Source organism: Ostrinia nubilalis, chromosome 13 (genome assembly GCF_963855985.1).
Source record: "Ostrinia nubilalis chromosome 13, ilOstNubi1.1, whole genome shotgun sequence".
In the NCBI taxonomy this organism is placed as follows: domain Eukaryota; kingdom Metazoa; phylum Arthropoda; class Insecta; order Lepidoptera; family Crambidae; genus Ostrinia; species Ostrinia nubilalis.
The window spans coordinates 8,404,125-8,417,166 of NC_087100.1; the positions used below are offsets into that span (position 1 = coordinate 8,404,125).

The 13,042-nt window shown below is 35.1% G+C and overlaps 1 protein-coding gene and 1 long non-coding RNA gene across 2 annotated transcripts in view; one reads left to right on the top strand and one right to left on the bottom strand.

Moving 5' to 3' along the window:
- Nucleotides 1-13,042, bottom strand: part of LOC135077303 (BAI1-associated protein 3) — a 65,575-nt gene that overhangs the window by 31,871 nt on the left and 20,662 nt on the right. Inside the window, exon 7 of the mRNA XM_063971835.1 lies at nucleotides 7,832-7,995. Within this exon, the coding sequence (XP_063827905.1) occupies nucleotides 7,832-7,995 (164 nt within the window). The remainder of the gene's footprint in view (nucleotides 1-7,831; nucleotides 7,996-13,042) is intronic.
- LOC135077549 (uncharacterized) lies at nucleotides 5,437-6,114 on the top strand. Its single transcript, XR_010258475.1, has 3 exons — nucleotides 5,437-5,618; nucleotides 5,705-5,873; nucleotides 6,026-6,114. It is a non-coding gene; the product is annotated as an uncharacterized LOC135077549 (long non-coding RNA).

Below are 13,042 nucleotides of genomic sequence, written 5' to 3' on the forward strand. Positions count from 1 at the left end.
GCCGGTTAAGGCAAGCCAGAGGTAAAAGTCCTGCAGACCCTCTCGGATTCCACTTCGGCAAGCCGAAGACGAGGGTCTTGACCGACTCTCGGGAGCACTCGGATTAACAACTGGCCCCGTGGTGTCGCTACTCACCAACAGCTCGCCACAAAGCTGCCCTGCGGGGCTTATTATTATTATTATTAATACGAGTATAATAGGTAGGTATTTGCTATTTATTGGTACCGAAGAGAAACTCATACCTACATTTATAATAAAGTGACATAGCAACCGTATACGTTTGATTAATAATAAATTAACTGATACTAGCTGGGCAGCTATTTTATGAGTTAACTTTCTACTGGTCAAATATAACAACTTTCTGTATGAGCGTGACTGCGAAACTGAGATTAAACTAATATGATATGTTTAGTAAAATGTATGTAAGAATGTTTTATTTTGATATTTGTTACGTTATGTTGTTAAATAAGATAAAATAGTTTGCTTCACACGCCGTTAGGCACACTGCCAGTCGCATATTAATACGAATGCGTCCAGTGCGCCTGTCAAGTCTGTGTAGGACTTGTAATACCAACAGCCAGAGGATCTTATAATAATACATATACTTAAGTTTCTTGTTCGCAGTTGATCGTTATCAGTATGGCTGGCCATGTGTAAGAGTCCTTAAGGCTCGGCCAAACCAACGCATCAGCCTGAAATAATGAGACTTGCTTTATATCAAACTTCAAGTTTGTGATACATCTTGATTTGCTGGGCAGATTTCGTACAATAATATTGCATCAAACCATAACTGCACGGTGACCGCCTCAGCACTGTGCACTGAAAAGCACCCAGAAACGCTCGGTTTTGAACCAGATCTTAGGTAGGATATCTGGATCTATTTCTAAGCGCGTACTTCGTTCGTTTCAGCCAAATGACGTCTACATCTGTACCTCTAGTACGAAAAACTTTCGAGTTCAAGACGAGGACGAATTTTTGTACGTTTCGAGTTCGAACTCGAAACGTGCATTCTTGTTTTATTAAGGATCGTACTCGTTAGCTTAACTTTCTAATTTCTTTCGTCGGCACGCAAGGCCAAGAAGCTTCTTTCGACGAGTCATAGAGTATTTTACAAGTTTTTTTTTATTTAACATGGAATGGTGTGTTCCGTCCGAAACATGCTGCGTTATTTTAAGATGTTGTTATTAAATTTAAAAAAATAAGTTACAAAGATGAATAATGCTCATAACGCCTCATTAATTGTTTATACGTTTTTGTGTTATTGTTTGTTTAATATGTAAGTATTTAAAACCATTATTATTTATTACCAATCAATATTTATATTGTTGGGTAAACAAATTTCGGAACATCTTTCGTCTTGTTAATGTAGCTGGCAAGCAAAGCGGCGTTATGAATAAATTTAAGTTGCTATAGAAACAATGTTCTGTTGATTGTCACTTGTGTCATAGAAAATAAAAAGAGCTATCCATTGTGTATTCCTACTGTTGTAATAAATTAATTTCGTGGACAAATCTATCTTCTATTTTTCTACTGTAAAATATGTGCATGTGGATTGAGTGATCCTTGCTTCAATCTTAACAAAAATCGAGGAAGTTTTACTTAAAATATGTTAAAACATTGCGATGAAGTTTAAAAATTTGTTAAACCTAAGATAAAAATGTTATGGCCAATAAATAGGAGCACTCATACCGCACGCTTTAAGAAAACGTCAACATGTTTATTTCAGAAAATAAAGCCTTTCCACTTCTTTTTATAGTATTGAAAAATTGTTAAGAATATGTTAAAACTATTAACAAATTCAGAAATTCCTTGCACGTCCCGTTCCAAAGTTATGACGATTATTTAGGATCACTCACACCGCACACGGGCCGTATGAGTGCTCTTCAAAATAATGACTTTTTATTAATAAATACGTTTTATTTCTGTTGGGAAATGTGTGCAAACTGACGAGCGAATTTGTTAAAGAATAAGTGTGACAAAACTTAAAAGCTGAAGGAAGAAATTAACCTTTATTCTTTCCTCCAATATGCCGTGTGAGTGATCCTTACTTTTACCTCTATCTGCTCATATGTAGTTCGTAGGCAGACTGAGATAGTATCTAAAATTGTTAATTGTTTTTAACAATTATTTGGCATATATTTTGCTTTTATTAAGGTCATAATTTAAGAAATATCAGGCTTAGATGATTCCTAAAGGAAAATGTTGATTAGGGTACATATGATTTTTTATTTTGTGAGACTGTTCCGATTCGTCAGACGTGACAATGCAAAACCAATGCAATCTAATATGTATTAGGTGTCCTGTTTATATTTTATTCCTATTGGCTAACTAGTCTTCTAGACATTCTGTTTTACTTGACATACCTAGGTAGGTACATACTTTAGGTGTTTTGTGTCCTGTTTATACTATACTAGCTTTTGCCCACGGCTTCACCCCCGTGAAATTTAGTTTGTCATATATCGTCATAAATTATAGCCTATAATAATATGTTATTTTGGGTTATAAACAATAATACTGTAAAGTTTCATCAAAATCCGTTCTGCAGTTTTTTGCGTGAAAAAGTAACAAACATCCAGACATCCACACTAACTTTCGCATTTATAATATTAGTAGGATAGGATTCTATGTTAACATTCTGTTTTACTTGACATACCTACATACTTTAGGCGTTTTAAATAAACACTGAACTGGAATGCAAATAAGTAAATAAATTAAAAAGTTACGTATTTTAATTTAAGTAAGTATTATACAGGGTGTTTGGCGCATCGTGTGCCAAAATGATTTGGCGGATAGAATGGGTCATTTCCTATATTTTCATCCCCCATAACACGTTCCATGCCAGGCGGCTACTTTTAAATTATTTTTTTTAGTAATTTCACCAAAATACCCAAATCGCATCATTTAATTTCGATTTAAAAAAAAACTACTAGGCGCAGCCTTAAAGTAAATATTTTGTTTTGACGTGCATTAATGTAGGGTTGTATCAAATCTAAATTTACTGGCAAATATCATCTAGTTTTTGTTTAATTCAGCTTTGAAGTTTTCCGAAAAGTTAAAAATGGACTGAACATTGTAGTTTACGTGGGTATAATTTTTTTTTTAAAAGAGATAGTGATCTTCGGATTTTATCAAAACTTCTCTAGTCTATCCTCATTCAAACGGTATACTAATCTTGTTTAAATAATAACAACAACTTCACAAATTCCTTAAATTAGTGCATTGACTCTACTCGGACTGATTTGCGAAATTTGTGTTTATAGCCCCTTTTTGTGTGAATAGCACGTAGAACACCTAACAGGTAAAAATTATTTATCTTAAGCAATGTAAAAACCTTTTCTCTATCGTTTTTCAGTGTGGATTTCTTGAAATTAAAGACGAAAATAATTATTTTGATCGTTTATTAATTATTACAAATTTTGTTCAAAATGTCCGCCTCGGCAACGTATACCTACACTCACGACATCTTCATCTAATTTCGACTGTTGTCGTATGCAGCCACATTTCTCTTTTTATTACTACAAAGGCGTTTTCTATTCGTTGTAGTTTTTCTATTGTTTGAATGCGTTACGTACACCAGTTCTTTAGCTTGTCCCCAGACGTAAAAATCGAAAGGAGTTAGGTCTGGGGAACGTGCAGGCCACTGTATAGGGCCATCTCTTCCAGTCCACGAGTAGAAAACGCCTTTGTAGTAATAAAAAGAGAAATGTGTCTGCATACAACAACAGTCGAAATTAAAAGAAGATGTCGTGAGTGTATACGTTGCCGAGGCCATTTTGAACAAAATTTGTAATAATTAATAAACGATCAAAATAATTATTTTCGTCTTTAATTTCAAGAAATCCACATTGAAAAACGATTGGAAAAAGGTTTTTACATTGCATAAGATAAATAATTTTTACCTGTAGGTGTTTAACGTGCTATTCACACAAAAAGGGGCTATAAACACAAATTTCGCAAATCAGTCCGAGTAGAGTCAATGCACTAATTTTAGGAATTTGTGAAGTTGTTGTTATTATTTAAACAAGATTAGTATACCATTTGAATGAGGATAGACTAGAGAAGTTTTGATAAAATCCGAAGATCGCTATCTCTTTAAAAAAAAAAATTATAGCCATGTAAACTTAAATGTTCAGTCCATTTTTAACTTTTCGGAAAACTTCAAAGCTGAATTAAAAAAAAACTAGATGATATTTGCCAGAAAATTTAGATTTGATGCAACCCTACATCAATGCACGTCAAAACAAAATATTTACTTTGAGGCTACGCCTAGTAGTTTTTTTTTAAATCGAAATTAAATGATGCGATTTGGGTATTTTGGTGAAATTACTAAAAACATTAATATAAAAGTAGCCGCCTGGCATGGAACGTGTTAAGGGGGCTGAAAATATAGGAAATGACCCATTCTATCCGCCAAATCATTTTGGCACACGATGCGCCAAACACCCTGTATTTTAATGTTTTAATGTATTTACACTTTTATTACAAAATCATAAAAGGCTGCATATAAAATTAAGGATGTAGGTTTATAAGTACAGGTTACACACGGCAGGCATCTAGAAATGTATAGATTTCGATGTGCTCTTTACGAATTTCAACTTTGCGACCTCCTATTGTCTCCGCAGGCGCCACCAAATTGAAAAAATGCTGCTGGTAGCAGATTTTTTCAAATAATTCCTTTCGGATTATTTTTGATAAAACGTCCTTAGGAAAACTTCTGATGAATCGAAACAGTCTCTCAAAATAAAAAATCATACGTACCCTAATCAACATTTTCCTTTAGGAATCATCTAAGCCTGATATTTCTTAAATTATGGCCTTAATAAAAGCAAAATATATGCCAAGTAATTGTTAAAAACGATTAACAATTTTAGATACTATCTCAGTCTGCCTACGAACTACATATGAGCAGATAGAGGTAAAAGTAAGGATCACTCACACGGCATATTGAGGGAAAGAATAAAGGTTAATTTCTTCCTTCAGCTTTTAAGTTTTGTCACACTTATACTTTAACAAATTCGCTCGTCAGTTTGCACACATTTCCCAACAGAAATAAAACGTATTTATTAATAAATAGTCATGATTTTGAAGAGCACTCATACGGCCCGTGTGCGGTGTGAGTGATCCTAAATAATCGTCATAACTTTGGAACGGGACGTGTAAGGGATTTCGGAATTTGTTAATAGTTTTAACATACTCTTAACAATTTTTCAATACTATAAAAAGAAGTGGAAAGGCTTTATTTTCTGAAATAAACATTTTGACGTTTTCTTAAAGCGTGCGGTATGAGTGCTCCTATTTATTGGCCATAACATTTTTATCTTAGGTTTAACAAATTTTTAAACTTCATCGCAATGTTTTAACATATTTTAAGTAAAACTTCCTCGATTTTTGTTAAGATTGAAGCAAGGATCACTCAATCCACATGCACATCTGTAAAATCACACTCAGCCACACGCTCACACACGTCTGACATTGAAAAGACAGGGATTTTTCTTGTTTTGACGTATTTTCTAACCTCTTAGAATGTTATTAGAAGTCGTAATAAAATAATTTGAATATAAAGCTATGTTTTAAAGTAAATAAAGACCATTTAACGATGTTAACATGATGAGACATCGGTAAGTAAATTAAATTAGCAAGTGAAAAGATTTTTTAGTTAAATCATGTAGTTAAATATGTATATTGTAATTCTATCTTGTTTTAGATTTTATGGAATGGAGGAGAAGATTTAACAGCTAGAAATTAACAAAAATCCTGCAAGAGCATTGAGATCTCGCTTTTGGCGAGTGGAAGTCCAAAGGCAAAGTGCAGCGGTTTGCAGTTCTTAGCCTCACTTTTTTGGACCTAACAAGACAGGAAAAGAATAGTCAAAGGTATGTTGATTGCAATAATTGAATCTTTATTATTTAAGTAGGTACTTACCTATGCATTCTCTAGACAAACTGAAATGTTATGCCCTTTCATATTGATTGTTAGGATGGCAAGTTAAATTAGTATTTAGTTAACATTACTTTTTCTTTTACAGAGGAAACCCGAGTAGCCAGATGATAATATATGAAACCATGAGCAGCCAGCCATTGAAACTCTCAGCAATTTGAATAACAATTTTGATTGATTACCAATCATGTATCATACCTATTAATAGAAAATTAAAACTGTTAGGTACCTATGTTTTAATTGAAATTCAAAATATTGTTTAATGTTTTATAAGTATTTATTAAATAAATTGTCACACATATATTTTGTTTTAATCCCATTAATGTCTATTTGCCCGCAAGTGTTGATGGTATTTCTTAAGTGTGCCTAGGAACCTTAGTCCTATTACTTATTCTGTGCCGGAGCTGGATCTTTGTAAGGTTTGGGTAGGGTAGGTACCTGTAATGATTAATAAATGTTGATGAGTAGAATACTATAACATTAATTTTATAGTTATTAGTTTAGGTAAATAAGTTTATTAAGATCTAAAACTTTCTGGCTAAAACACTTACGAGCAAAGGTATGGAATCACCCTGTTGTGTTTTGTTCTGTATGATCTTAAGAACTGAATGCCTAAGACATTTGTATAAAATAGTTCATGGATAAATCTTATGTAGGCATGAGTACCTACCTACTTCTCCGAGTATGTTGGGGGTATTGAGAGCATTGGTTAAGTAATTCCAAATGCTTCTTCATACCATCAGTGCCTTGGTATGAACTGGATGCATCTTAATGCATAGCACATAATATAACCTGTAATAATTATTATCTATCAAATGACAAAGAAATCATGTGGTATGTAGAGTAGACAGAATGTATGAATAAATTATGTACCTACTTGCCTTGTGTTCCAAGGAGACTCTTTTTGTTGCCATAAGACTATCTTTCCGGCAATTTGTCACATAAGTAGGTATCTTACAGGGCAGATATGTACCATCCTAGACTGCATCCCTCTTAACATCATGTGCGATTGTGGTCAAATACCTGCCTTGTTATGCATAAAAAAAAAAATTAAAAAAAATCTACTAAAATGCAGGTTTATTGACTTTGAGGCGGTATCGCTGCAACAACCACAACATCAGGATTTAAGTTTTTCCTTATTATGTTGCCCTATTAGATATGAAATAAACAAACATTAGGAAAAATGTCCACAAAATATATTTTTTTACTCACTGTTGGGATGCTTCCTAATCTCTTAACTTAAAGCATCTAAACAATCTAAATGATGCCAAACAAGGAAATAAATTCGCCGACCACATAATCTCCACATTTAAGCCTCAAAAACACGTAAAATTTATATCAACGTAATCTTCTCACAACAAAATTGACAGTGACACAACATTCGATGATTTCAACGACAACGAAACGACCGTTGATTGTCAAAATTAGGTTCGTACTACGTTATTTCATACAAAATCCATCTTTCGTCACGCCTAGTATTTGAACTCGATACGAAAGAAAATCGAAAGTTAGGTGTTTTTTTCTTTTTATGACCTATAGGGGGCGCTGTTTAATTTTTCATACAAAATTTTTCGATGGCACTTTGAATACGCAAACGAAACGAACTCGAAAGTTTTTCGTACTAGAGGTACTGTACAAAGGCATCCTCTAAGGATTTCCACAACGACCGGTCCTGCGCCGCCCGCATCCAGGCACCTCCCGCGACCTTCACCAGATCGTCGGTCCACCTGCGCCTGCCCACACTACATTTTCCGGCCCGTGGACACCACTCTAGAACATTTCTGTCCCATCGGCCATCAGCTCTGCGAGCTATGTGCCCCGCCTACTGCCTCTTGATTTTAGCAATTCTGCGGGCTATGTCGGTCACTAAGGTTCCCCTGGGGTACGGACTTACCTGTTGCCAGTTGTCATCATCATGCCGGCCGGCTTCGCGGGCCGACAGCCACAGGCGCAGGCGAATGCGGCCTTGCACCGAAGAGCGCTGCGAGCGCGCCTCCAGCTTGTACCACGCCTCGACCCCAGTGGACGGGATCTCGCGGAGAGGGATGTTGACGCAACCTGCACGACAAAATAGCCTTTAAGGTTTAAGAATCAACGCTGCCTCGTCAGTAATTGCAATTCATTTTCAGTTTTCAGTGACAACATTAAATGGTTATGAAAAACTTGTCCTCAACATGCGTACTATACAGTTATCATGCGTTCTTAATTCTTATGATGTACGATCGTAATATTGAAAAAAAAAATTAATGCCTGTCTCCATAATTTGAAATTGTTTTGAAATTTTCACGAATTAATAATGTTCAGCTTCGTCAATACAGTAGAGAGTAGGTAACTTCTGTGAATACAAAGTTAAAGATATTCTAAAAATTTGCATTTAATGAGCATATTCGCATACTAAAATAAAAATCAACACAGAACACGGTCGAATTAGAAACAAATGATTTAAACAATGCACGTGCTTGAAACCAGTGATTTGAATTTGAGAATCCAATTAAAAGTTTTCAGACTCATAAAAATACAAATGAAGCAACAATATTAACCCATTATAGACTAGCGGTCCCATATGGTACCACTTTTTTGTGTGTTTTAATTTGGCTCTATACATTAACACGTGAAAAGATGCAGTGCTCTGATTGATGCAAGCCGTAGCCAATAGATATGGTCTATGCTTCTAGGAATAAAAATTTACAGTTATTCTTTTCAGTTGTGTGTAATTAATGATTGAAGTGAGCGCATCAAAATTTTCTAAGTGATCATATTTTTTGTGTGTGTGATAATGAAATACTGATTTTGTTACAATCTTGTATTCTCCATAAGTGCTCTTATTGTGAAATGGTGTAAAATTACGTCGATAGATAATAATAATGGGAAATATTGTATGTCAAAATTACTGGTACCGTACGGTACCGCTAGCCGCTTACCGTGTCTTTTTAATTATTTTATGATTTTTAGTTTTTACTGTATTTATTGGGAAGTATGTGATATATTCAATGGTATATAAGGTATACAGGAAGATAAAGTAAAATAGTTTCCTATACTTTACAAAACCATGGGTTTTTTATATTTTATATGTAACTTACACGAAACATTGGCAGTTTTGGAGGACGATGAAGGTCCCAAAACGAAGCAGATATTTATAGAACGAACTCGAGATAATTGCAACTCTCGAACAATATTAGAGTATAGGAAATGTTACATGGGGCTAAGTGCAGTGTGCAATGCCAAGCTCCATTCCAAATTTTTGAATATTCAAAGATAAAAATGAATATTCCTTACCCAATATACAGTTTTTTTACATTTAATATCACTTCTGTTATTTGCTTGTATATTAATACATATAATAATAATAATAAAATATATAATTAACCCTATTTTTATAAAGCCCATGATAAAGTTATGTTTTAACAGACTGACACGGTAAGAGGCTAGCGGTACCATATGGTACCAGCATTTTTTTTCTAGATTACAGGTCGGATCATTTTTTTAATGCTTGTATAGCATTATGTAGACCATAATTATGAACATATTTCAAAAAAACAAAAATCTGACACTTTAAGAAAACTCAGTCTATAATGGGTTAATTATTATTCTGGAAAGCTTTTGAACAATTGAAATATTTTTTCGTTCAATGAAATAATATCTATAGAATAATGTAGGTACAGTTAAAATTACTCTTTGTGCATAGTTGATGTGCTTGTGCAACAAGGTGAAATATAATAAAGCTGATTTCGCTTATAATCGACCTGAAACTCCTTCTAGCATTTCGCTACTTTTAATTTCGGATTTGATCAACCGCTTGATTTCAACCTGTATAAAATTTTAGTTTAATTTAAAGTTTCCCGGTCAGTTGGCAGGTTGAAAGTTCGCTTGGGAAGTGCGAATACAAAATGAGAAGCACACGATGGTTATTGGATCCACAGTTTACATTTTCATGCGCCTGCAATCACGTTCCGCCCGCCCGAGTGTGTCGAGTGTTCTCGTGCTATCGCCGTCGCGTGTAACAATGCGCGTACACTCCGGTGCGTGAGTACCTTTACTCAAATCATTTTCACCTGAGATGAAATCAAATACTTGCCTACGCTGCCGGCAGAATACAGTCCGTATTCTGAGGCTGCCGGTAAATAAATATTGAATTTACGCGTTCGTCCATCAATCTTGTTACATCCAATTTTTTGACGGAGTCGCGTGTCACCCCCGTCGTGCCGTGAAGAGATTTCAAAATGTCAACACCGTAAAAGAGGCTTTTGGGACTTAGATGGATTAGTTCCACGAAAGGGACTCGAGAGGTCACTTGGGATGGATCGCCCTTGGAATAGCGATAGTGACTTTATTACATGTTTGAGAGTGTTACGTCGTAGAAATAAGAAGCCATGTAAAATCATTTGTTATTTTTTCCTATTAAGGGTGGGTTGCACCATCTTACTTTAACTTTGACAAACGTCAAAAATCTGTCAAACTCCATACAAAAAGCTCCGGTTATCGTCATAGTTATGGTCAAAGTTAGATGGTGCAACTCAGCCTAACTGTTTTTGTATTGTTGTTTTGTGGCCATGCACTGCAATTTTTACTCTAACTTACTACGAAATATCAGGCACTTTGGGTATGTCGTAATAGTATATTTGAATGGATACAAGCTATACTGAGGGTTCAAATCATTTTTATGAGTATGACTATAGAATATTAAACACGGTTAGGTCCCAAAGTGACACTCAGTTTTCCCTTGGGAGAGGTCGGATTTTACACATTATTTTATGGTCGGATGTCCGTCCGCCTTGTAAAGCACGATCCGACGTAAAAACCCTAACCCGACGTTTAGTGCTCTACTATAAAATTTATTTTGTAACAAGTGAAATATTCGCCGCATATTTTATGCAATAAGGGTTTTATAAAATATAGCGTAAAATCTTGCTGCTGTTTTGAAATGAAGTCATACATCGTGGCGAGCGCTTGAAAGCGTCCATTTTCCGCTGTGTGTGCTTTACGATCACGACGTGACGGCTCCGTGCATACATACATTATGCCATGGAAGCGGCCAGGCCACGCCAAACTGCGGTACTAGTGAACGAATTCGCTGAATCATAATATCGCTTCAGCCTTAAAAATTGAATTTTAAATTCTGATGTGTGTGTAAAGCTGAGAAAACTGGACTGAGATATTTTAACGATTTAAAAAATAAATATCATACGTCCAGACTTAATATGCTAGCTGCAAAGATAAAACGGTTAAAGATAAAAAAATTCGGCCCAAATTCTCAATTGCATTTTTTATTTTTAGCACTAAGTGAGTCGTCTAGTTTCAAAACCCGCTAAAACGCTCCTGCAACTAATTTCTGTTTATATCTCTAAATGATGCTACTGCAATTTTCTCATCATACTGTTCAATCATTTTCGATCAAAATACACTAAAAGACTACTAAACTAGCACTTAAAATTAGGTTTGTGTTACAAACTCCGCTAAAACGCCGTCCGTTTCTTTCAAAACCCTCTAAAAGTTGATTGACCAATGGTAGCACGGTATTTTGGTCACATGACTGCGAAATCAGTATGGAGATTTTTTTATAACGTGGCAGTAATTAGGTTCTCCTGGCAATACTTAGTATTGCCAGGAGAACCTAATTACTGCCTAAGTTTTCTCTAGCTAGACAAAAACATAAATATATAATTTTAGACGAATGAATTGCGATGTCTACAAGATAAGGATTTCATAATAAATTAAAGTCTGAAATGAATTGTCCTCGTTTGGTATATCAATATTACGTCATAGACTCAGATCATACATAGCAATATACATATTACTGTATTAATTAAATTATCATGATTTACAGTTAATTGGCTTATTACGTCGTGTTATTTTACAATAACTTCATTATTGTAATTGCGTTATACCAATTTGACAAATGATACAAGCGAGCTAATTAATATCTGCGTCTACTTCAATCATCGGAAACCGATCGCAGATGCTTTCTATATAAAGCGATATGCAACAAATGTCAATGCGGTTTACTCGTACTTGCTATAACAGCTAATTTATCTGTCTAATTAGGTCAAACAACATTAATTTGGGATTTCAGCGGATTGAACTGTAATATGAGCGAAAGTTAGCCTGGTTGGATCATATTGATTGAATAGTAGTGAGTTAAATTGTATCGTAATTATTATAATGTATCTATCAAGGCCAGTGTTAAAGCTGCAATAAATACACACATACACATTTGTATGTATAAAATACCACTCTATGGATGCGCCAATACGAAAAACCCAAAGGTGGAAGTATCGTGCTTTCAACAAAATCCAAATTTTAAGCTACATAAAGTGAAATGAAGTAAGTTAAAAAAGTTCGTACTATCCGACAACACTATAACATTATTTTAAACATCTAGGTACCTACTTAGCATTAATGAGTAAACTCATATCTCGTCGCAAAAAGCTCTGAATGGCCGGTGTGGCTCACAAGTCACAAACTATAGGCAATTCAGGTTAGCATTCCAATGCTCACATTAGTAGGTCGAGGGTATCGCATTATAGTTCAGGTGGCCGGCGTCGCGTGCCGACCCCTATCGCACCCTGGGGAACACTCGCCAGCTCCTCTAGGCAACAACGCAAACTACGCGGAACATATGTTGTGTGTCCGCCAGTGAATTCTTTTTGTGTGGCAGTTTTTTAGACTGGTAAATGTTGTTTGATAGGACTGATGGTAAATAAGCTAATGAATTTGTATCTTAGATTATCTGTTGGCAATGACTCAGTAGGTACTCAGCAAGCGGGTATAGGTACTCGTAAACGACGATATTCAAAATACCTAAGTAAATCGCTGTAGATATAAAATGTATAGGTAGCTTGCGCTGGACGCACTATACATTTAAACACAACGTAATTTATCTTTGTCATTGATACCAAGCCACTCCAGGGCCACTAACTAAGCTATAGAGCTATAGAGTAAACATTGTTAAATGTAAACAAACGGAACTATTTGAAAACCGCGCCCACTAAAATACACACACAAAATAGTTCTAACCTGTTACATTATGTAGATTAATTATGCATTAACTCTGTTAAAATTCGTGTTTGAACCATATACAAATAGTGAACAAATGCTACGCTACGCG